The sequence below is a fragment of the Odontomachus brunneus genome, unplaced genomic scaffold (genome assembly GCF_010583005.1).
Source record: "Odontomachus brunneus isolate Ranch 3 - 2012 unplaced genomic scaffold, Obru_v1 Obru_scaffold_001, whole genome shotgun sequence".
Lineage (NCBI taxonomy): Eukaryota > Metazoa > Arthropoda > Insecta > Hymenoptera > Formicidae > Odontomachus > Odontomachus brunneus.
In genome coordinates this window covers 4,252,835-4,277,986 of record NW_022639451.1, presented here as the reverse complement: position 1 = coordinate 4,277,986, position 25,152 = coordinate 4,252,835, and the positions used below count along the sequence as shown (strand labels likewise).

General features: G+C 45.2%; 1 protein-coding gene across 11 annotated transcripts in view; it reads left to right on the top strand.

The window, feature by feature from the left end:
• Positions 1-25,152, top strand: part of LOC116851463 (ubiquitin carboxyl-terminal hydrolase 48-like) — a 61,620-nt gene that overhangs the window by 14,685 nt on the left and 21,783 nt on the right. For 10 of the 11 annotated variants that reach the window (XM_032830939.1, XM_032831336.1, XM_032831111.1 and 7 more), the window contains 5 exons: positions 7,693-7,797; positions 9,800-9,906; positions 18,795-18,925; positions 19,790-19,909; positions 23,741-23,866. In XM_032830939.1, the coding sequence (XP_032686830.1) occupies positions 7,693-7,797; positions 9,800-9,906; positions 18,795-18,925; positions 19,790-19,909; positions 23,741-23,866 (589 nt within the window). Of the gene's footprint in view, positions 1-7,692; positions 7,798-9,799; positions 9,907-18,794; positions 18,926-19,789; positions 19,910-23,740; positions 23,867-25,152 lie in introns of those variants that run through there. The other variant, XR_004379649.1, reaches the window with a different exon arrangement.

Below are 25,152 nucleotides of genomic sequence, written 5' to 3'. Positions count from 1 at the left end.
TTGTTGTTCTACAAAGTTTCTTGGATAAAACTTTAACAATGTAGTCGTCTGTTTTCTGAAAAATTTGCTTACAATCAGGATGTTAGCGGATATTCCTCTTTTATTTTATTATCCAGATTGTAAAGATTTATTAAAAGATGTGACAGTCGATCTTGCACTCGAATGCAAAATCTATTCTCACACAAATGCTATCATCTTTTTTCTCCTTATCTTCATACAACGCTGAAGCTTCGTCTTTAACGATCTCGTTGAAATTTCTGGACGCTGCTGTTTTAATTTTGATTTTTATCTATCACTTGTCTATCATATATCACCAACAACGGCTTACTCAAGTCGCGAGTTTTCAGCATGGTCGCAGTTTTATTCTGGTGGGGAGTCTATCGGGAGGCACGTTCGTACGGCGGATTGTGCTCTCTCTCTCTCTCTCTCTCTCTCTCTCTCTCTCTCTCCGCAACGGTGCCAATGTAAATAGACGGGAGCGACCAAGCATGGCGGGTGGCTGGGTTTTTCGTGGTGTATCGCGGTAGCCCGATGGTCACGCCTGGCGAGCAACCTACGCGTGTTGTTCTCCGATCGGGAACGTTCGATCGGTATTGAGAAGTCTAGCAAAAACGGGCTTAGCCAGCGCAACGAACCGCCTTGCAACCAACACCCTGCGAGAGTACGTTTGGAAAACGGCCGACAGATGTATTACAACCCCATTATATTGTAGTCGTGTGTATAACTAGCCTCTATAATTATCACGCCTTAACGATTTCTTTCCTATTTATTTATTCAAAATGGAGAAAAATAATTTCAACATTCGGACTAATGGAGAGTTGGTACTATAAGAATTTAACGCGTCAGAGAGTAGGTTTCAAAGTTGAAGGGTGAAATCGGTGAAAACGGCCCTTTGGGATATCAGTAACCCGTAAATGGTTTTCAATTCTTGAAAATTGTAACTTAAACCTTGTTTTGTCTTACAAATTAAGTTCTTCCAGTATCGAGCGTTTGACAACTCCACTTGATGCAAACAAGTAAAAGTACTAGTTCTCGAACATGTATCTAATCCTTTTATTGTTTTAGTCTTTAAATATGAATATTCAAACTTTCAACATAGAATATATGTATGTATATTTTTTATATTAAAAGTTTCAAATATTCGTATTTAAAGACTAAAACAATAGGAATGTCCAGGACTAGAGGCATGTGTCCGAGCATTGGTGCTTTAACTGTATTTGTAGCCGAAAAAGACTTAATCGGTGTTCACTTTGGAGACCAGCTTTCGGCGATCGATCGCACAATTCCTCGCTCGCGCGCTTGGTTTCCACCAACGAGCATCACGATGCGCATCTTTGCGCCTTTCGATAGTAGTGTACCTGCATAGCGAGGCCGCGGACGACCAGCGGAGCATCCTCTCCACGGACTCCCTTTTTATTACATCGGCGAAAGCCTCTGGTCGGTCTTCTTGTTTGCTCAGAGGGGGAGAGGATCTTTGGTCGCGCGGGATAGTCCTCACGGGGCAACGGGAGAAGGGGGGAAGCGACGAGAGGAGCAGGAGCAGTAGGAGGAGGAGGGTCTGAAGTTACACCGGCGGTAGTCCTGTTGACCGACGGACTGCGGCAGGATGTCGATTATCGACGGTTTTTGCCGTGATTCCCCTTTTTCGAGCCGAGCGCATAATTAGCTTTCGTTATTCTAGCGCGCACCGCCGAGTCGAGCCGCGCCGCGCGCTGCCGGCCGGCCGGCTTCCGCCCGCTGACAACGATCGAAGGAGAGACTCCTTGCTCGCTCCTGTGCCGCATTATACCTTGGCCACGATCTTCCTCCTTCGCCCGCTATTGTCCCTCCGTCTCTCAATCTTTCGCATTCTCACTCTTCGCGGTATTATCCGGCGCGCCACGCCGCGCTCCGCTCCTCGTCACCGTCGGTCTTGGGCGATTTCAGGTGGTCGCGCGCAACGTGCTCCAGAGCGAGTTGCTCGACGAGGGCTCGAGCGATTTCCTTCTTTCAGCGATTGGTCAGACCCGGGGTCGCGATGATGATGATACACTTTCTTCTTTCTGGGAATTGCGCAGGAGAGGAGGAAGCGTTAATGTCGCGTAACGAAGACACAATCGTGCGTGCGCGAGATAACGAAGGTTGGATGTCGGATCATCTCTAATTGGAGAAATGTATTTCTCCGCGCTGCGTGAGATTCTTAATCTTTCTTAATCAAGTCCGTCTTCCTTTCGAATTAAGTAAAAAAAGAATTAAATGACGCCTTTGCATTGAACTTTTATTAAATTTAGGCTTTAATGGAAGACTTCTTCTCTGATATCATTGGAAATGGACGAAATTCTCTCCTTTTGGGAATTTATCGCATTGTCTGTGGGTTTCAACAATTGCTTTAAAGATTTCGCTCCTCTTCCCGCGGTGATAACTCCTGGAATGCAGGTTGAGTACAATACGCGCGATTATTGTTTCCCGTTCACCGTTAAGGAAGTCTCGTTACGAACGAAGTTTGTAAATACTTCACAGGTGCAAGGGGCGAGGATCGGTTCTCTTCGTGCTGCGAGCGCGTCACGAACTTGGCCGGAATGCCCGGCGTTAAATCACCACGATTTCCAGGACATACGTCGAAGTCATGCTAGCTTTTGTAATAACCTCGCAGTCGCATTTTTATCGCGTGTACTTTAGAAAATAAAACCGCGGGTTATGCGTCATCGTCGATTAAATGCGAACAAAATACGGACGTTTGTAGCTCGGGCGCTATTATTTCGCGCGCGATTAATATTGTTCTATTAATTGCGATCACGTGTGAATACGAGGAAGAGATGCATTCAGGACGACAGTCGTCGTATTGCTTTGTTCGCCCGGGAACTTTTTTTTGCAGAAAGAACATCCAAAGATTATTTATGTACGAGAGATATCAAAGAAAGAGAGAGAAAGAGAGGAGAACGCGTTCGTCTTTTATTTTGAGACGCGCGCCATCCTCGCTTTTGTCTTCCAAAGTATTTGTTTGGCTATGACCCGTATGACCCATTATATCCCTTCACTCTGAATTGACACCCACTTCGTGTACGCGGTCGCCGGAAACTCAAGTCCGCCGTCAGACCTGCCGGCGGACATTCGGCAGCCGGAAAGTCCGGCGCGGCGTACATCGCAGTTTGTCCCGTCGCGTCGCTCGGTTCGTTTCTCGTGATCAGCGTGGACACACGCGGGCTCTGCAGCACGTAGTTCTCTTATTTTCCGAGTGTCCCGCGGTAACCGGCAGCAACATTGTTTTTCTCTTGCTCTGTCCTTCCCGTCTTCCCTCCCTACCATCTTCTCTCCCTTGCCCCTCCCTCCCTCCCTTTCGCCATCTATCTGACGACTGGCTTTTGGGATTCCTTTTTCAATACCCGGACACACCGAGGACCTTTTACCACGGACACGTAGGGGCCCCTCTTGTAATGACCGCAACGCTCCAATGCACTCGGCGTCCGTCCGTTCGGAGCTGCATAACCGGTGCAGCGGACGCGTAGGATGCATCTTGTCCGTCTCTCGTCGTGTCCCGCTAACGCTTCGTTCTCGCTGTTGCAGTTAAATGGACTCTGAGTATTCCAATTATCTATGTAAATGGCGAGATCTTACATTGCATCCTCTGATGTATCGGCAGAGAATTAGGTAGTGGTAGATGTAGTTGAACAGGTATTAAATACAAGAAGAATATTAATGGCTCTGATGAGAGATAATTAAGAAAATAAGGGTCTTTAAGAGCCCGGTACGAGCATTATAGTGCTATAATAATAATGAAGTTGATTTTATTATAGCACTGTAATACCTATGCCTGCCTCTTAAAGACTCTTATTTTCCTAATGAAGTTTCACGTAGTTTGGAGGACTGGGAAATTCATTGATCGTGCTTTAATTAATTGTAACTAACGTAACAATTAGTCCTTCAGCTCTGATTATCTTCCTGCATAATAATTTCGCCATCTTCAGCGTGTATTGTATCGAGTATACATGATGATTTTGCGTTGATTAGTTTGAGCGGAAATTCGTAAGCATTTGTTTCGAGCCATTAGGCCGGCTTTCAATCGTTGTCTCTCCCGCACGCGACCAATAATTCGTTGACAAGAGCGGTAATCTCTCAGGAGATCGAGAATCATCTAGTCAAATACCGGCGGGTGGAGCGCTAAATCAGGGAAAACCTAGGGACACTCGTGTCGTCGGGTCTCGGGGTTGCCGGAAGACAAATGTCAGCGGAACATGCGGGGAGCTCTCTCTCTCTCTCGGCCTCTCTTACGCGTAGATGCACGGTCTGCGGCGGTAAATCAAGGGTGGTGATATTAAAAGGCCGCTTATACGCGAAAACATAAGATTTATTTCTGCTGAAGAGGAATGCGCACGCGAGAGAAGGAGCGGATAAAGGCGGCTCCTTCATCGAACATGAACGACCGTCGGATGAGGAGCGAAACGGAGAGAAGAAAGAGAGAGAAAGAGAGGGAGAGAGACGGAGACGAATTATCCAAACGAATTTTTCTCATACAAACACGAGCGAGCGGAGATACGGAAGTTATATCGAGGCAAAGTATGAGTACATTCGCATCTATGAAGGAACGCATTTCTCCTTGAGAACGCTTCGTTCGGGCCAATATCGTAATTTCGTGAATAACGAAGCGAAAATGGTTAGAAGCAACGATTTAGTTGTATCGCATAATACCTCATATCGTACGAATAAGAACCTGCAATATCTGTTATGATATAAAGTGCACTGCAAAATGCACTTTGTAAAATGCATTATTGGTAGTGCATAGTGGCTCGCAAAATAATTTAGACACAATGAAATTGGGATCTCAATTGGTCAACATTGAAGTTATTTCCAACAGACTCACCACAATAATATTATAATTAGTATTATTAATTATTAGAAATAACACTTAATAATAAATAACAGTAATAATAATTAATAAGAATTATTATTAATAATATAATATCTAGCAAGCCCATCAATAATGAGGTCCCTTTATTTACTTTATCATGTCTAAACCCACACTGTAACACTTAGTTTCAATACGGTTTGAACATCTCTTTCCGATGCACTTCAGAATGGTAACCGATGAGAGAACTTAATTTCTGGAAATTAATAAAAAACAGGTTTTCTCATCGGACCATTGATTACATTCTGAAGTGCGTCGAAAAAGAAATTCAAACCGTATTGAAACGAGTTATACGTACATTACATATATCATTACATATTAAAGAGACGAAGGAACGTCGTTCTCACAATGTTCCATTATATTAACGAATAGAAAATCGATCGGTTTTATCTGTCGTATCATTTCCTCGGACACATTTGCTCTTTTTGCAGCTATATTATTATTACCTGACACTATCGGATTGTATCCGTGTAATGCTTCATTTTCTTCACAAAGACTGGCCCACTATCGTGCGACGCGCGGCCGTCTTGGTTGATTAAGGCCATCCACAATGATGCTGTCACTAGGTTCGTTCGTGCATAGAACAGGATATTATGCACCGGTATATCGAACAATAAGTCGCCGACCACAATGACTCGGCTCGATCGTTTTTCTTCACCGTACGATCCGTACGGACCTTGCCGGGCGCTCTGTACCAACGCCTTCGTTAATTCTTTCGCTACCGAAGCCAAGTATAATTCACCATGACTGTCCTCTGTATGTTACGAGTAACTGTAGTTGCTCGAGTATAACCGACATTCCTGAGCTCGCCGAATTCGCACGTTCTTGTTTCTAGATTTCTTCTTATTTCGCCGTGAACAAGAATATAACGCGCTATCGCTTCATGAGTATCTCCGCCCGCTTGTAGAAGCATAGATCTATTTTATATCCAGCCAATTCTCGATTTCGGAATTTTAGGATTGATCATCAATTGCATTTCTATTCATTAGTTTTTACTTAAAGAAAAGATACTTTCCAATCTACACGGAGAAAATATTGCAACAAAAATTACGTTAAAATTATATCTTTTTTTTACAATTTTTTGTAAAACTGAACTGTGTACTGAAATTGTAGTACAAATTACTATAGAAATAGTAAAATTGACGATCAATCTAGCACACAATATAAATCAAGTAATAATTGCAATAATTTAGTAGTAAAAAACGTCAAACGCGCATAACATTTTTTAACAAACGTATAGCGATTTTAGTCATAATTCTGTATGGCCCGAAACCACGAAAATTTTGTTGCGATTTTTGTTATAATATTTTCCCCGTGTTTTTGGGATGAGACAATAAAATAAAAAATACGGGTCGGAAAATACTTGCGAGCGATAGCGCATATCAGCAGAAAGCTGAAGAACTGTCGTTTAATTTCCCGTCGAAGATGTACACGGCTTTTCCCGTCTGACGCTTTCATGTCTGTCCACGTGTTGGTGCTCTGCATCCCTACGTGTGTCGTCCGAAGGCAGGAAAGCTGCGCGCAAACCGAATCCTGTTTTCCTCCTCCATCTCCGCGATCTCCGGGGAGCAATAATCGTTGCGGGGCGGAAAAATTTCGCGACAGAAGTTAAACAAAGCCTCGAACCAGAAATAAAAAAGGAGGGGCCGGGGCGAGGCGCGGGAAAAGAGAGAAACGGAGGGACATAGAGACCGGGGTTGTCCCGGCTTCGACCGTAATAAGGGTGACCACCTTCCCCTCCGCGACTCCGTTCGCTCCTGCGGCGCGGCGTTTCTCTGTTCTCCTGTTTGAACAAGGCTCATAATTAATACGCGCATTCGCTTCTGGAAAACGCGTCTGGGATGGGTTGGGGTGGAGGGACATTTTTAAACTACGGCATCGGATAGTCGCCTTTCCGCGTCAAAGCTCGCGGGAGAACTCGCGATGTATCTCCGATATCCTTCGTATTCGGTATTGCGTTTTGAGGAGCGTATCCTGTTCCCGGATTGTCGGAAATCGTTTTCCCGTTTTTGTTGAGAATACTCCCGCTTTTCGGGAAATTTTAATCAACTCTGAAATGAATTTTAAATTCAGGAATTAATTTTCTTTTGCGCGATATTCTGATTCACGTCTCTTGGTCGTTTTACAATTAATTTCGTTTTACTAAGACTTTTAGTTATGAGGGTGCAGCAAAGGATTGAAAGAATTGGCTAATGTGAATTTTTAATTCCAAATATATATAGATTTCTAAATTTTTCGGGCTTACATACCGTAGCGTGTAAATTCGAAGAGATTTCCGTCTATTCCCGTGGTACAATCGCATGACAGCGTACCTGGCTCGTTTCGCGAGAGATATCTGTCTTTAAGAGCATTATCTGGATGGTCGTCGGCTAGGGGAATGGCAAAAACCATCCGCCCCCTCGTGGTATGTGAAAAATGATGCACAACCCCGTCCCCTAAACATCACCTCCGGAAAGTCCCGAAGGAAACGTTCACCGTCGTCGTCGTCGTCGTCGTCGTCGTCGTCGTCGTCGTTGTCGTCGTCGTTCTCGTTGCCGTCTTTCTGGTTCGTGATCCATAAGATCGTGTCACGGGCGAGCTCACATTATCGAGAACACTCAACTCGCTTACAGGTTACCGAGCTGTTGAATCTTCTTTCTCTTTTCAAACGGAGCTAATTCGAAAAAAAGACTTGTACATTCACGTATTATTTATCGCGGTGTGATATAAGCGTTAATTGTTAATTTCTCGTGATACTTAAGCACACACATTATTATTATTACTGCTACTTTCAGGTGTTTAACACACATACGTACATCTCAATGTTTCAGATACGCGGAGACATATTCGAGAGCACCGCCGCCAGGCATCCAGAACGCGTCGCTCCTGTGCGAGCACAAAGGATTTCTGTACGCGCCCAGGATCAACAACGAATTGTAAGTACACATCGTGTACTTTGCTGAAAAGTATTCTAAGAAGGAGGAACAAAGACGGAAATATACACGCGCGTCCTAATGTAGCTGCTGCACGAGTCTTGCGGGCGAGAGAAAGTCGTATTTCTGCGAAAATAAAGTTAATCGCTCGGGGGATACACACAAGGAGGTAGCTTCACGTGCTTTCGGGAGGGGATTTTTCCTTGGCAGGAATTTCTCGAAGGACACTATATTATAAAGCGAAAGTGCGTGACCTCCTGGCACGCCTTTCCCTTCCTCGCCTTGCCCCTGCTCTCGTTCCTCGGCTCCCGTGACGTGATGGATACGCGAAAATGTCACTCGCACGCCCCCGGGGCTAACGCGCCATCCAACATCCCCCGACCATTATGCTAAAGCATTGTCCACTATCTGCCTAAGATAGCCGGCGGCTTAAGTCGTCCGCTTTTACTCCGCGCCTCGGCGAGACCGTTAAAAAATCATTTTTGCCATCTTCGCCCCACGTACGATGGCGATTCTCGTGTCTATCGGGGATGCCGACGGACACTCGCCGTCCTCGTAGCTTCCCTTCCCGCGGCTTATCGCTCCTCACGTGTGTCTAAAAGTATGATAATTAAGAGGCGTTGGTATAATCAAAATATCCATTTTATTCGTTCAATAATCTTCGTGGTATTGAACGGCACTCGACGATATTCTCGAAATATTATTCCTTTGTGTGAAAAATATAAGATTGCATTGTTTCATTATTTAGATTGAAGATGCTGAAGCGAAAATATAGCAAAAGGCGAGAGAGAGAGAGAGAGAGTGAGAGAGAAAGAGAGAGAGAGACACCCGTCGAATATCGCGTATAGCCTGGCTAGCATATATTTTTTCTGCGCGCCGATCTCACCCCTCCGCTTCCTTTCATCGTCTCTCCTCGATGCACCCACCATTATTCGGGCGTTAGGCAAATACACAGGAGAGACGACAAGCTCGTCCGCGCGTTTTTGCCCCGTGAAAATTCAAATGAGACCGCGCGGCATATTGCGCTGAATCGAAATTAATGTCGCGCAACTAATTATCGGTCGAGTCATCATCGTTTCGTACCGCTGGGTCTCTGTCTCCCTCTCTTCTCTCTCTCTCTCTCTCTCTCTCTCTCTCTTCCTTGCTCCCTTTCTCCCTCTTTTGTTTTCGTATCGCCAATCGGTCGTTGTATAACCGTCTGTCGTTCTATGGAGGGATAAATGATCGAGCCAATTATCGTCGATCGCGCTACCGTCTTAATCGAGCTTGATTGATCGATTATTGCGATATTGCGCTGTTTATTATTTTTTTTTAGAAATATGACTTCCATGAGTCGCACGTCCACTGTGAGAACTAAATTTATGCTGAGAGCGAACAAGTCTGGCTTCTTGGAAGTTTCGCTTGTTTACACACTGTAGTTTATATTCGATCGATGCGCTTTTATCCTTCCGGTTAGTAGTAATTGGCTACACGTGTGATACTCTGAAGTAATTATTCGCGGTCAATGTAAAATCGATATTGTCGCGATGATAGATTGATTCGAAATTACGTACATTAATAGCGCAATAGTTGGCGAAATATTATTGATTACACACTGAGGCGAGATTTCCTCGCGATACGCGACTCAGGAACCACGCCAGGATCGAGCGAACAATTGCAAAGGCAAAAAGCTGGAGCCGTGGCACAGCAAGAAATTTCTAATTTGCGGTATAATTAAGGGAGGTGATGCAAAAAGCATTACGGATTCTACACCGTTGTCGGAAAATCGCAAATTCCATCTTGCAAATACGTCTCTCGTCCAATCGCGTTCACAGAAGAGCGAGGAAGAAGGAGAAAGAGAAAGAGAGAAAGAGAGAGAGAGAGAGAGAGAGAGAGAGAGAGAGAGAGAACGCGAAGGAGAACGCATCGTTTTTTTGTGAATATTTCATAAATATCAACAGGAGAAACTGTGAGTTTGTCTCTTTGCCAGAGAATCGTACTAAGAGATATTATTTAATTGTTACAGATACAGTATAGTAACCGCGGAGGAATGGTCGAAGCTCGCGCAATTCTACGAAGTCGACTATCCCATTACCATAAAGAAGACTGATGATGACTATCAAACGACTCCTGGTGAGTGCAAATACACACAAAATCCAAACTTACGACGCAAAATCCAAACGATTTTCTGAATAATTCCAGTCGTTTACGACGTTACGCGCTATTACACAAATTTTGTCCGCGTCACGTTTGTTTTTCATTCATTGTTTGTTAGTAATTTCAATTCATATTGAGATGTACGAAGTCCTCAATGCGGGGGCGTAAAAATCTCGTTTCAATAGAAATTTTAATTCATACACATTTTTTTTAGTTGATATTTTACATGATGTAAATTATTAATAGTTCTTTGCGTATAGCACTTGCGACAACGCAACTACAATCGAACACGTTCTGCGCGTTTTTTTCCTCGAAATTTATTCCGATTAAAGACACGTATATGGAAACGTGACGTTGGTACTTAGAGAACACGCGTATTATGATTATATACAGGATATCTTGTCGATAATGACCGTGATACAGAAGTTACGCTCGGCGATCCCGTTCGGCGATATATTTCAAACAAATAGAAAGGAACGTAACGCGTGTGTCGCTCCCGTCCCGCCGCCGCGGGCTTTCTACTCCACCTCTCTCCCAACCTAACCCAAGGAATAATGCCAGAAGACATTAGCCGCCGATTTACATAAATCCACCTCCTGTCCCCGTTCTATCTTCTCAGTTGGCTTCTCCTCCAGGCCCCAAAGTGTCTCATTATAATTAAGAAGTATCCTGAAAATTAACTGGCAGAAAAAGCACCGCCACGTCGGGGATGTGACGGGGAGTAGGATGAGACGAGCGCAAATGGCCTTCTCAAAAGTTTCTCGCCCCTGTTTCGCAGCCGTCTTCGGGCTGCTTACTCCTTCGACATTTCCGTTGTTTCGTCGATTTCGTCCTATGAATAATTCCCTTCCGCGCTCGCGGTCGCAAAATCGAGTGTACTCGGATAATACTCCAGTGTGTCCCAGTAAATTTCCTCAATATAATTTCGCGTCCCGTCGCTCACTGCGCAGATAATAGTAGATCGATCGATGGATTAAATGAATTCCTAGGGAGAGCGCGCAACTCCGAAGCGAGATTAAGATTCACCCGAGCCCCGGCACGTGTCGCGGCGCTTCCTCGGGACGAGCGATCCTTGTCGGCCGTCCGGCAGGCAAATTGGGTCTTGACGGTAGCATCGGGGACCGCTGACGCGAGAACTGGTACGATGTTTAACGTCCTGCCTCGTGCTGGCCGCCGTCTCGAGCCGGCGTTTATCGTGAGCGTGAGCATCCGGACCTCTAAACATCCCATTGTCTTGTCCGTCTCTCGATCGCGAGTGCACCACCTCTTTTTTTACGGGGGCATTTGTCAAGCCGCTTCTCCGGTTCTCAGGAACGACGACGACGACGAGGAGCTACGACGAGGCCGCCCGGGGCGGCCGACGACAACATCTGAATTGCAAAAATCTCGTCTCTCGTTGGCGGCGGCGAATCGGATAGCCGGTATCGCTGCGCGAAACACCGTCACGACACTGTTGCAGATAGAGATGTTTAAAGTTCAATCGATGGTCTTTACCGCGGATATGCAAATCTCGTGTCAACGTAGCATTAAATGCGAACGCTTAGTACAAACAAGAGCCTGACTAGAAGCTTATCCCATGGTCCTGATTATGTTGGTACTAATTAGTTATTTCGTTCGTGATAATTGGAACCTTATTAATGATAAGAACTAATTAATAATTAGGATCACGAACAAAATAAAAAAATGTGAGCCTGAACGCAGGAGTTAGTATTTAAATTAAAATCAATTGTGTGTGTGAGGTTTGAGCACTAACTCTTGCGCTCACATTAGCCATATTTTTTTATTTTGTTTTTGACTGAAAATCATTGAGCCTTATTCCAGTGCTTTATTGGAATAATTAGGACATTATTAATAATGCCTAGATATTATATAATTTCATATTTATTGATAAAATTGATTTATTTTTTAACAGCACTGTGCTTGGCTCTAAAAGGCCCTATTAATTTAATTATTGATTAATAATTAATTTTCGTTAATATCGCCTTATGCAAACCAGATAACTGATTGGAATTCCAATCAGCACCAATAAGGACCATAGGATAAATTTGTAGTAGAAAATTGAACGTGCAAAGTTTCATCGAGAACCATGGCGACGATTTTCTTATTTAATATGTTCAGAATGAAATCCACGGTCACAGTATTATCGCGAAAGTGTCGCGACCGCTTATTTCCCAAAACACGGCCAATATCTCGAAGAAGAGCAAAGAGAAGAGACGGACTGAACTCACCGGGCAAACAAACGGGCGATTTAGCTTATTTCGGGGGCGCGCTTTGCGGGTACAACGGACGGGCGCGAAAGGGAGAAGAACGGATTGCTAGACGCAAAAAATAGAGGGTTGCTTTCGGTGACTGATACGGCCCTGACTAACGAGTCCTAGCTGGACGATCGTGCTACTCTTAAAGCCTCCAAGGATCCCCTTTTCTCGCTTCTCTGTCTCTCCCTGCTTCCCTCCGTCTCCCTCGATCGTGAAGGCACATTAGGCACCGTCCAACCTCGTATCAATCACCCGGCTACTCCCGATACTCCCGTCTCGTTGGAGGCTGGATCCTCGCTAGCTCGCCGGTTGACAGAACCGGAGGTGACGCGATTGAATACCACCCTCTGCGCCTCGTTTGCTCCGGGGCGCGGCTCGATGACGGCTCGCGCGGGAAAAGCCAAGCGGAGGGAAAGAAGAAGCGCGGCTGACTCGCGTTACACATCGGAGGCCGATCGGTACTTAACACGAGACGTCTTACTCGGCAATTACGGGGCCTGAGCGTCCTGATGAGAGAGAGAGAGAGAGAGAGAGAGAGAGAGAGAGAGAGAGAGAGAGAGAGAGAGAGCTGACGGTCTGCGTGTAAGCTCTTAGTCGGAAGGAGAAAACAAGCGGTCTCAGGTGTTACGTGCTAATTAACGTGATACGGAGGGCGCGATACACGATTCGATGAGATGATCTCAAACGCGAAATCGTATACGAGGTTGGATCCTTTGAACGCTCGACTTGCTTTGCTCTCGCGCTGCCCCGGCGGCTGTTTTCCTCCATCGAAGATTGAAAGAACGACGTCGTGTATCGGCTCTACTAATCCGATCAGCGAAATAGACTTCCGTGTTGCTCGAAAGAAGCTATTACCGCGCACCTTTCGCAGCAACGCGCTCGATTAATAGCATACAGCCTCGTCGGGGACGAGATTCAGACGCGGGTCTTCGGATCGGAATCAATCAGGGGACGGGATTTCTCCTGCGGTCGTGCGCGCATCGACAATTAAATCGTGTTGCGCGCGCTATTATCTGCCGGCAGACGAGCTTATACGCTAGATCGAAGCCTGATTCAAGAAATGTTGCCGCGCGGAGAGCGAGTTAGCCGCTCGCTGTTTCGTTTCTCCGAACGTCGCTCGTAAATATCGCTTAGGCGCCAGGCGGTGCCACAAATCAGACGTGTCGGTGGTGTAGGTACGGCACTGGCTGTGTATCGCAAAACCGATGAGGAACGAGTGAGCGGGACCAAGAAAACCGTGTGCGCGGGACAGATAGACGGACGAATGGACGGGCGAGCGGGGCCGGGAGCCGGCGGAGGTGGGTAGGGGAGACCTCGGCCTCGAATTAATATTCGGACGGCGATTTAGATTTAGAACACGAATTTGCTGATTAGTTCCCTCCCTGAGAATGCGGTCGCCTACGTTGCAGCGACCGCGTCCTTCCATAAACGTGCGGCCAAAACGTACAAGGGCCGCGACGGGGACGGCGGGGGTGGACCTGGAGAGATTCGAGATTTAGTTGCCTGAGGGGGTTGAACTTACCAGGGGTCAAACGATTCAGGAGAGACATTTGTTAGCCCTCTGTCCCCACCCTGCGACAAGTGCGCCGGACACGTCTTAATATATACATCCGTTGACCAATGAACATGCCCTTATGAGTGTTCACATTGTGCCGGCGCGCTGCGGCCAAAGTCGTTGCACCGAAACCTCTATGGATACACACCATTGACTTGCGCCTGGAACTTTTTCGCTTAAAAACCAAGAGCTCCTGAAACGTGCCGTCGGAGGACAGCGAACGTTGCTGTCTGGTTGAGAGTTTGTTTCATTTAATAATCAGTTTGATTCACACAAGCTCTTCATTTCAATGATAAGAAGAGAAGAATAATTCTACACTCAGATACGAGTGCTGACAATCTGTGTTACTCAAGTGACTATTCGCCTTCTTGAAGAGATCTTCTTTCGCACATCAGGCTAATCGATCACTCAGCTCTCGCTCAAATTACGCGGGTAATTGCTTCGGAGGAAGATCGAAAATTCGTTTACGGTCAACGCGACGATTGCGTGCGTTTCTTACTTTCGTGTTACGACCGATATATGGATATGGGGGAGGCTCAGTGAAAACATTAACGTGCGGAAAACGAAAAAAAACAGCATTTTCGCGTAATCGCGCAGGAAACGAGCATAGTTGGGGCAGGACAAATTTCAGCAGGGACGAATTAGCGCATCCTGCCAGGTCCGGGCGCTCGCGTTCTCTCCCTCGCCGCTTCTGTTATCCCGAAGGAGATCCCCACTTGTCCGTGGACTACGGGGGGTCCTTTTCCTCCAGGATTAAATGGAGCGCCTAGATGACCGATGCTCGTCCTCCGGTAGTGGAGTGTGCGAGGCGTGGCGGGAGGTGGAGGACGGAGGGGACGTAGGTTTGGGTGAAAACAAGATAAAACAAGGATAAAGCTCGCTCTCTCGGATCCCCTCTTGCAACGATGCCGGGACGCGTCTTCCGATCCTGTCAGAAGGAGACCCTCGATAATCTAGAGGTGTCTAATCGTCTACATCGTTTGATTTAAACCATCAAGCTCCAGCTTGACCTCGTCCTCTCTCAGCCAACTGAAGTTGAGGTAAAAATACCAATGCTTGGACACTAATGCTTAATTTTGGACATTGTTATGTATTGTTTTAAATATGATTATTTAAACACACACACTTTTAATGTGTAATTAATGTATATGTTCAACATATTTACACGGAGAGAGAATATTACAGTTCTTTTTTTTCCATATAAATTCTTTTCAATTTTATAGTTTTTAGTCCAGAAATAGGTTGTCAGTAAGGGCTTGCTAAAGAACATAGTAAATTTCGTTACAAACATAGCGAATGTTTTAATAACATTTCAGTTCCTAAAGTATAAGTAGCACATATGAAAGAATAGTGAATTACTGTAGAATATTTATTTATTCTTCAGCTACAAAATCCTATAGTAATTTTTACTATCAAATTCTCTTGTATACGTATATTCTATATTGAAATATTCATATTCAAAGACTAAACAATAACAAAATGTCCAAAGTTAGATATCTGTTTAGACACAAAATGTCCAGATACTTTTACCTTACATCGCGGAGGATATTCGTATTTATACTCGTAAATGTATATTTTAATTATTATTCATTATCGTTCTGTTGCACGTAGACGTGGAAAGCTCGACGAGTATGATTGATATTTTGTACCGTTGTCGTTCCGAATCGAAATGCGATTGCAAAGAAGGAGTGAAACGTCTTATGTCGTTTAATTAACGAATTCGCGATTACTCATTTGCGACAGTCGCGTTGTGAAAGGTACGGCGTAGCTCTTCCTCTCTCTCTCTCTCTCTCTCTCTCTCTCTCTCTCTCTCTCTCTCGATCTTGATTTCCACGAGTCGCAGAGTGACAATCGTATTTTGCGGATTCCGCAGGAGACGCGCGTAATGCCGTCGAGTACCCGATTACACGAGTGCCGCCCTCGTTGCCGCTACCGACTCGGTGTCATCCTGTTGTAAGAGGATTAGATTTCGACTTTGTTGTGGCTCTCGAAGACGTTCGTTAGCGAAATCATTATTGCGACGGCGATCTTCCTCGGCTACCGCGACGGCGATAACGCTGCGCGTCTACGTCGAGACGTGTTCAGAAGATTTGTTAATTCTAGCTGCCAATTATTTGCTAGCAGTGATCGTTGATGAACAAATTTGTCTGGAAAATCAGGAAATTGATTAATTTAGAGAAATAAATTTATATGAGACGATCGTGCAGCACGTTATTATTTAACCGCGTCGTTAGCCGCAAGGATTTAATTCGGTGATGCAGTTGACAAAATAAGAAGTCATTATTTACTTTCTGAGGGGTGCACAGTCTTCTCCCCTCTCTCGGAAACTCCAAAGGATTCAAAACATATTTGAGTAAGGGTCGACGGCTCTCGCCGTCGAGTCACGACGGTTGGGGGAACATCAATCTTTCATTCACGGGGTGACTTGGGAGTTATGAATGAAAGTCGCTCAGCTCTTTTAATATAATAGCGAAACTGCTGTCTTTCCGCTTAACGTGCTTTCGATTTTGATCGAGGAGCTTTCTCTGACAATCCGTACCTTCTTCCGTCTTGACTCGAGATGATCGCGCTACTAATTCATTTGCATTCAGTGCGAGGAAAGCGTCTCTTGATCTTTTTGACTTAGTTTCAGCGTTCGGTTGCTTAAGCCAACAGATAAATTACTTAATTTAGTCGCAGCAAAATCTCGAAGGGATTCGTATCAATATCTCGCTTCGAATTAAGTTGTCGCTCCACCTTCAGGCGCATTCACGACTTCTTTCTATCTATCTTCCAATCATTCGCTCAAAAGAACGTTACCCTGTCTCTATGCCAGACTCATTTCGACATGCCTGTAATCACCGGATAATTGCTTTTCTTGATCGATGATCATCGATCAGGCAAAGCGTGATTAGAGCGATGATTAGTAGGTGGGACATCTCGTTCGACTCGTCAATGTCGAAGAAAAATGTGTCTATGTGTGTGTCACAATATAATAATGTGTCGTGCTGCTTATTATCGATGGTAATTACAGTCTCTCTCTTCTGGACGAGGTTGACATTTTTAGATTATCACAGGGTTATAATTTGTTACATTGGACGAAAATAGACTGATCTCAAATTCAAGGGAAATAATAATTACATTATATATTTGCATATCAAGGATGAGATATGCAAATAACCGTGCAATTTGCAGGTCAAACTTATTAAAACTTTTACCTTACAGAATCCCAAGCGACTTTGGTACATGTCGTAAGCCGTTTAAGCGGCCAAATAAAATCCGCGGGAATCTGACTCTTCGCAACCCGAAACTTCTCCTCGTGTCGACAACGCGCAAGTTTCTACTTTGTCTCGACGCTCGTTTATGGTTTGATTGCCCTTCGATGGCACTTTAGGGAAATACGTTAGAGCTCCTGTGTTGTCCTTTAGTCTCATCTACACGCTAACCGTTAGAACCTATTGTGTATTATTTACCAATAAAATTGGTTCACACTGTTTCTTCTTCTGAACATTCGCGAAAGTTTTTTCATGCCTTTGCATGACCTTAAGTTTGCGTATCAATCTGAGGTTGTATCTTAATATGCGAGCAGTAATCGGAACCTGCAGAAATCTGCCTCCTTGAAATATCAGAGTAATATTGTCATCAATATTTTTTCCATCACTGTTTCTTATCATAATTATTTTAATGAATCGAAAATAACGAACAATTTTTTTAATGTCACAAAAATTAAAGAAATATGTCAAGATTTGATGTCGCAGAAAACAGATAAAAGTAAATAAACGATTCTAAAATCAGTTACATTTGTCGCAAAACACACGCAACCGGTACTTGGCGAGTATCATGGAGAACTAAAGATCAGAGGAACAGAATCCTTCAGCTGGCGGAATCTTAGCCTATCGCTGTCGCCTTGAAAAGTGCGACTGGCATTCTCGCGATAGCGACATCGCTCTGTTTGTAGCACGCCGGAAGAGATTTGCATTCGCGACCCTACGAATCTCTCATTAGCTTAAGCTTCTCGTATTTCCGATTAAACTCGATAGCAAACGATCCTATCGCGCTGGATGTCCCCGCGGGTAATTAGGAATTCGAAGGGAGGACCTTCGAATTCATTTGGCGTGCGGGTCCTTCCGTCCTATCCTTCGTTACCGCTGCGGGGAATTAGCTCGCCGAACGGACGTCTGTCGCTCTCCCGATCCACCTTGCTCCATGTGATCTCTCTCGTCGCGCACGCGAGCGCGACGATCAACGTTTATTCTTCTAGTTCGCGAAAGCTTCGATCGCCGCGAGAAGGCGAACGGCGAATTACGCGCTAAATCTCTTCGACTCGTTAGCGGGCAAATAGCTTCTTACGCCGTTCTCTTATTGGCTCCTACAAGCCGGTAATTAGCGCTACGCGGGGCAGGACGAATTCGAATTCAGCCGGGGTCACGATCCCGTCTCCCCCGCGCGCTTCACCCCTCTTCGGTGGCTGGAAAACTCTCTGAACATGACGTAACGCTCGGAGAGTCGCTCGGATACGAGCTTTGGCTCCGGACCGACCGACCGGCCGGCCGAAGCGCTTTTTGTGCTGTCCGACCAGCAACAATGGCCGCTTCTTACACCACCCTGGTCACCGTATATTATTAATTACTGTATTAATCTCGCCGGCCGTAAGCAATCTATTATACATGGGATAAGAGCCACCACCCCGACATCGCCGCGCGCCACCCACTCACCCACGCACCCTCCAGCTCGACTTTCTAACTGCCCGTCGTCCCGGTCCTCTCGAGGGCTCGCCGGGGCCAACGAAATCTCTGACCCCCCGAGGGTGTTAATAGTGGCGCCCGACGTCCGACCGCGTCAACTTAAGTTTCCGCGTTGTTACGAAGATCACGATCACATCCTGCTTTCTTGTGCCGGCGGCGGAGTATGTCGTTGCAAAAATAATTCTTTGCCCGCGACAATTTTTCTCTCCGCAATTAACGTATGAGTTTCTGTATCACGGATACGGCGAAAGAAATAAGTATTTCTTATAAATAACACTACCAGCTTCAACTACATCAAGTGTCATGAAGGTGTCTTTTGTATTGCTTAAGGTCCATGTGCAGCTTGTATGTTGGCGAGGGTCGAACAGGAGCGATTGGAGAGCTTGAAATACGATCGAGCGACGATCTACATCAAGTGTATCGACGACAACGAGGAGTCGAAGTTAGAAAATAATTCCGAGGTATGGGAAAGAGACCACTTGTTCTATCATTAAATTTGTACTAACATTCTGTTATTAAATCTGTTCTGACACATTAATCTTGCGCAAACTAGTGTTGCTTAGACGTCGATTTCGTTGAATACATGAAGTTTAACGTGCGAGAGGATGAACGTCATGATCCGTTAGCGTGTCATTATCGTAGTGTGACGTTTACTTTATACGTTTACTTTATTTTACATTCAATATTCCGTGAAAATTAAAAGTCTTACGTTGGATATATGCGTACGTGAGTCGTATTGGTTCGTTCAGATGGACAAGGAAATTTTGTTAATGGGTTGACGTGCCGAGTCATCGAGTGTCTTGGAAGCGCGGTCGTCTTTTCAGATCGACGCTAACCGATAACGGGGAATTGAGATGCCATCTCATGCATTTCACAATATAATAAGTATTATTACGTCTGCTCGAAGTGACCTTAAGAGACGTGCCTACTTCCTTTTACGTGGCTCGCTTTCGATTCATGCTGAATTAGGAGTAATTTTGTACAACCGCGCAATTATGTCTTTCTTTTATTTAAGTTATCGAGCGTTTTAAGAATTTTATATCAAGAATATCCGACATGTAATAATGCAACCATTTTTATTAATGCATTATTCAAACACGCATCTTCATTTTGTATACACATCGTGTCTCTATTTGGATCCAATATTTTTTTGTATTTATTGAGAAAATATTCACACGAGAAATAAATACATATTATCAAACAATTTGCTTTATAAAAGAAGAATCTATTGTTACAAATACTTTATTACGAAGAATAATAATTGATCTATATGTTACACACATATCTATATGTCACGTGTCAAACAATTCGTGCGTTTGTTGCAGGTAGCGGCGAAGAGGCCAAAAATGGAGAACGTACGTCCCTCGCGAACCAGGAGAAAATTAAAAGGATCGCATGAGCTCAAAGTGTCGTCCGAGATCACCTTAAAAGAACTCAAAGTAATGGTAAGTGTTTTTGTCCACATAATTTTGTTCATCTTCATACTCGTAACGCTCACCTCATGACGACACCTCCACCGATGGCATTTCACCTTGTACAAAGAGATGCCCGATATATCGATAGATGTGTTCATTTTGATACGTTACTTTAAATCTCGGATAAGTTTAAGAACTTAATGGATCTGTGAAAGAAGAGAAAAAAAATCGGGTATTAATGAAGAGAGTTGCTAGGAAATGTGATATATATCGAGAGAAATCGACGGAGATGTCGATATCTTGATCTCTTACTTCGGCCACCTGCCGAAAGCGACCGGGATAATCAATCAATTTGCGGCGCAAGTATTTTACGGCGTGCTCTTATTGTCGGGGTCGAAAATGGGAAGAGCCCACGATCGCTACCCGGTGAGCTACCCTCTGCGCGCCGTACACGGTACGGCGTTCGGTTCGTTCCTCATTCTCCTCCGACTCTCGGGTGGACGAAAGTAGTAAAGGCGTAGTTATGGCTGGTTAGCATATGCTCGGACCCTGGCAGTGTGCTTAAACTATTAAGCGTATTTATATTGCGAGGCCGTAGCCATCTCCTCCTCCGCCTTCTCCTGCCCCCTTCTCTCTCCGGCGGGGCCACTGGCAAAAACCCGAAAGAGCATAAACCTCGCGCTAATAACAGGTCTCCAACTTCTCCACTCCACTTCACTCCACTTCGCTCCACTCAACCTTCCATTTGACTCTTTCTCCCTGCTCCGTCTCTCTTCGCGCCGCGTATTTTTCTCTCGCGCTCACCCTCCCACTATCTGCCTCTATCGTGGCTCTCCTTCGGGCTCGAATTTTTGTTCGTGCCTCCTTCACCCCGCGGAACACACGTCCCTTTTTAATGCCCGCCCGCGAGAGAGGCTGTCGGCGTCAATGGAAATACGAGACTCCGGGGTCTCTTCCTCTCATTCACTGTCCCCTCCTTTACTCTTTTTTTTTTTAATCTCTTATCTTCGATTTCGTTTCCCGTCCAGTTGTGAAAATCGGTGCGACGCGCTCAGATGGTTGGATTCGTGAAAATTAATTGAACTGTCCCGAGTCGAAATTTTGATCCTATTTTCAATCTCAATATCCCATTTAACGTCATTTTAGAACCTACGAATGGCATTTTGTGCATTTCCTGCTATATAGAGTTAAATAGGATTTCAATTTCCATATGAATTAAACATACACTGATCCTTCAGAATACACAGATGTTAGAAAGTGCGGATGGAAAGTAGGGCTAAAATTTTGATTCTGGATATCAGAGTTATCAGATTTCATTAATTTAAAAATGCAACGTCATACGATCGACACATGACACAGGCGTAAGGTACACGAGCGAAATACACTGAGGAAATCGGACGATAATTATTCGCAATAATGAAAAACGCGCAAAAGATATATTCTTTTTCTCTTTTTCTTTTCCATTGGAAAATCTCGCGACGCGAGCGCGGCGCGGTGCGTTGCGGCGTCACGATTTCAAGGGTGTCACTGTTCGCGGATTGGTTCGCGGATTGACAAAAATGCGAGCGAGTCATGCCGCGCGCGCTCGTTGCTTTTTGCTGGCGTGCAAAAAGGCCGCCGATAAAAATGTTTGAATTTCATGGTCGAATGCAGTTATGTCGCGAGCTAGCGGGCAAGCAAAATCGGGACAATAGCGCGCCGCGCTGATCTTCGTCGAGCGCGGCCAGCTTTACGTAATCGCGGTGTAACGCCTAGTGGCCGGCCGCCTGTAAATATTACTTTCTAGCACATTCCGTGTCACCAGTCCCATTTTTTCCCACGTCACGCCGTACCGCTCGATCGCCTTTCTTACTCTCATTGCGCGCGCGCGCGCTCGCGGCGTGGACGCAATGGCATCGGCGAAAAAACGCTCGTCCACGCCGGATAGCTCGCGTTCGCGGGGAAATTACGGCTGTAAAAACGCGGTCGTACGGCCGCGTCGGATTTTTCACGGATAAATTGGAAAGTAAATCGCGGCGCGCCCGTCGAAGAAGTCGTACTCGCTCGTCCCCGAGAAAACTCCGGTACCACACGCGACTACGCGGTCGAGATATATCTATGACTGGCTAAAATCATCCGGCGTTTTCCATGTCGTCACGAAATGTCAAGGGAATGGAATCGCGGGGAAGGAGTAGTTTCGTGGTAGTTTCATGGTAGCCTGTATTTTCCGCAGAGTTTTAGAGTGTAACTATGCAAAATTCGCTCCAGATCAAAGGATTTAGGAATGTATAGGGAACTTATGGATATAGACAGACGTTCTACTATTTTATATACATATATAAGTATTATGATAATATGTGTGTCGACGCGCACTCCCGCACACCTGTCTAACCTCCGATGAGCGATGTGGTGCGGTGGCTGCTGAGATTCGTAAGGATCAAAGGTTCCTCAACCTCTCGGGGCAATTTGGCCTCCCGCCGCTGCTTGGCAACCTTGTTAAACCCACCTCTATTTATCGCGCGCTCGTTGGGCGCCTTCCTTTAACGAGGAAGCCTCGAGGTTCTTTGACCCTGACCGTGCTTCTTCTTGTTCGCCGCGGCCACGTTTTCTTCCCCCTTGTATGAACTTCTGCAAACACTCGCCGTACACGCCGGCGCGGATTGTTTCGGCGTGACGCGAGCTGCCGGTGCCGCTCTGTAGCGAGATGAGGCGGTGCGAAATCGACCTGCGCCGTCTGTATCTATATCGTTTCCGTCGGTGAGTGCATAATTTAACATAAAAGGAAAAAATACATAGAGAAAAAAAAGAGAGAATGAGTGTTGCATGCCTAAGCGTTTCTTCATTCGCACATTTGAGCGAACGCAATCGCGCGTGTGCTCATAATCGTGTTCTTATACACGGTGTCCTCCGCCCCTTATTCGTTTTCTGGCGCCTTCTCGCAATCCCTTTCCTCCTTCCAGCCTTCGACTCTCCAGTTCTCGACTCGGCTCGCCTCGGCGATCGTAAAACCGAGCTACGCACGTTCTCGCCCGCTGAAGACGCGAGGAAGCTATCCCTTCCGCGCAACGGCGGGTACCACAAATTAAGCAATTACCGCGGCTCATGCCCGTCGCGCGCACATTCTACTTCTAGAATGTCAAACAGCGACCCTCTCACACCCTTTCGCGTTGGCCTCTGTTTTTCTACACGGCCGTAGACCTCACAGCCACGGAGGAGCTTTGCAACCACGTGCATTATAAGTCATCTTCATAAACATTACCGATCTTTGCAGTTTAGTAGGGTTTGGATTAATTTTTTGTTTCCTCTTAGGTCGTTTTCGTACACTAGATAGACCAATGTAGATATGTATCTGGACTTTTGTCCAGGTTGTTTCGATATTTTTCATGGATTATTACCGAAACTTGCTGTGTTTAAACAATGTTGGGCATTAATTGCTTCAGTGGTGACTTAAAATTATTGCACGATTCCCTCAGGATGGTTTTTTTCTAAACAAGCATACGTAGATTTCTTTTTTCTTTATTGTAATTTTCCTCGAAAAACAGAATGCAAAATATATCTAATTTGTATTTGCTATGAGTTAAAAAAATGCAATATAGTTTAATGAAATCAAGAGAGGAATTTTACGGTGAAAGTTTTATACCACTTTAGAGATATTTAAAGAAAATAAAGTTGACCTCCATAAAATAAGGTTGATCCTGGCAAATAACTGGAGTTAAAATTCAAGTCACCGTTTTTTTCTTACGATTGGAAGTATACAATTGGGAATTGAATTGAATATCTCGATCGAACGCAAAGCTTGATCGGAAGTGTCTGTTTGATTATTTTTTTATTTGATAATTTCCCTCAGTGTGGATTAAACGGGCGAATTGTGCTTTTTTACAGACGATGCAGATTTGCGGGGCCGGACCATATGACCAACATATAATGCTGGGAGAGCACGAGCTCACCGATCATAGTCAGAGCTTGGCCGCACTCGGAATATTTCCCGGAGCGCTTCTCACGTTAAAGGTAAGGCTCGATTCAAGTTTTATTTCATCGTGCTGCGTGCGTGATCATGCGAACATGAAGGAGATCCGAGACGTCCGCAGCGGCGATGTCTTAATCGTCGATTATAACGATACGTTTGTTCCGCCCGAGCAGCGGACAGAGACAAACAGACGCAATTTAGATTTAAGATCTGGCCACTGTATCTCCCTTAAGTTCGAGACAATGGATAAGTAACCGGGACCGGCAATGGCCCTAGATAACAGCCAAGACCGGCGTTTTCGCGGGATTAGTCGAAAATGCCTTATTTTAGATTAGAGATGTTAATTTGTGCCCCTTCCGAGTCACAAAGTACTGCCGTAGAAATTGCGGTTTCAGGCCGAGGAGAAGCTTATATTCTCGCGAATCGTCTAATGCTAATTCCTCCGAACAAATTCTTCTAATTTACGCTCGCAACAAACAACATGCGATTCAACATTATCCGCAACGGCAGCAACTGCTAGTTGTAAATCACGGACGAACGTTTATTTCTATAGTTTGCACAATTGATCGATTATCGTTGTCAATATGTTATTTGCGATTTTATCGCCAATCGATGACGCAAGCGCCCGAATGAATCCGGAAAACGGACGACGACGAGTCGTATTGTTTGCTTTCGCACTCTCGGCGCGGATCGTTGTCCAACCCTTCCGTGGCTTTTTGCCGAAAGCAGCCGTCTGCGAAACAGCGTCGGCGCGGGAGAAAGATTCCGTCCGCTACTCGGTATACTCTCCCGTTCGGCGGAATAATTTCAGAATTCCAACACATTCCTCGGTTCATAGTCCACTGATTTTATGAAAGCAGCCAGTGAGCTAAGTCAGCGAACGAGTCTCCGCACCAGAGGCAGTCTCAAAACCGTTACCGCGAGCTGGTCCGTGCTATCCTACTGCTCTCTGTTCGGGTAGAATAAAGGCTCGTCTACAATACGCGGAATAAGCTTGGCGTAAAAGTTGGAGTAAGAAATAAAAATAATTTATTTCGCTTACGCGCCCCCATACTCCCTAACACTGTATTTCTCTATTTTTCTTATTTACGAGAAATACTTCCGGTGTAAGGGAACTAGAATATGGGCGTGAGCGAAATAAATTATTTTTATTTGTTATTCTAACTTTTACGTCAAGCTTGTTCCGTGTATTGTAGACGAGCCTTAAAGAGTGAACGAGAGAGGAAGCAAGAGAGAGAGAAAGAGAATGAGAGAGGAAAGGAGGGAGGAAAAGAGAGGAGGAAGAGAGAGAGAGAGAGAGAGAGAGAGAGAGAGAGAGAGAGAGAGA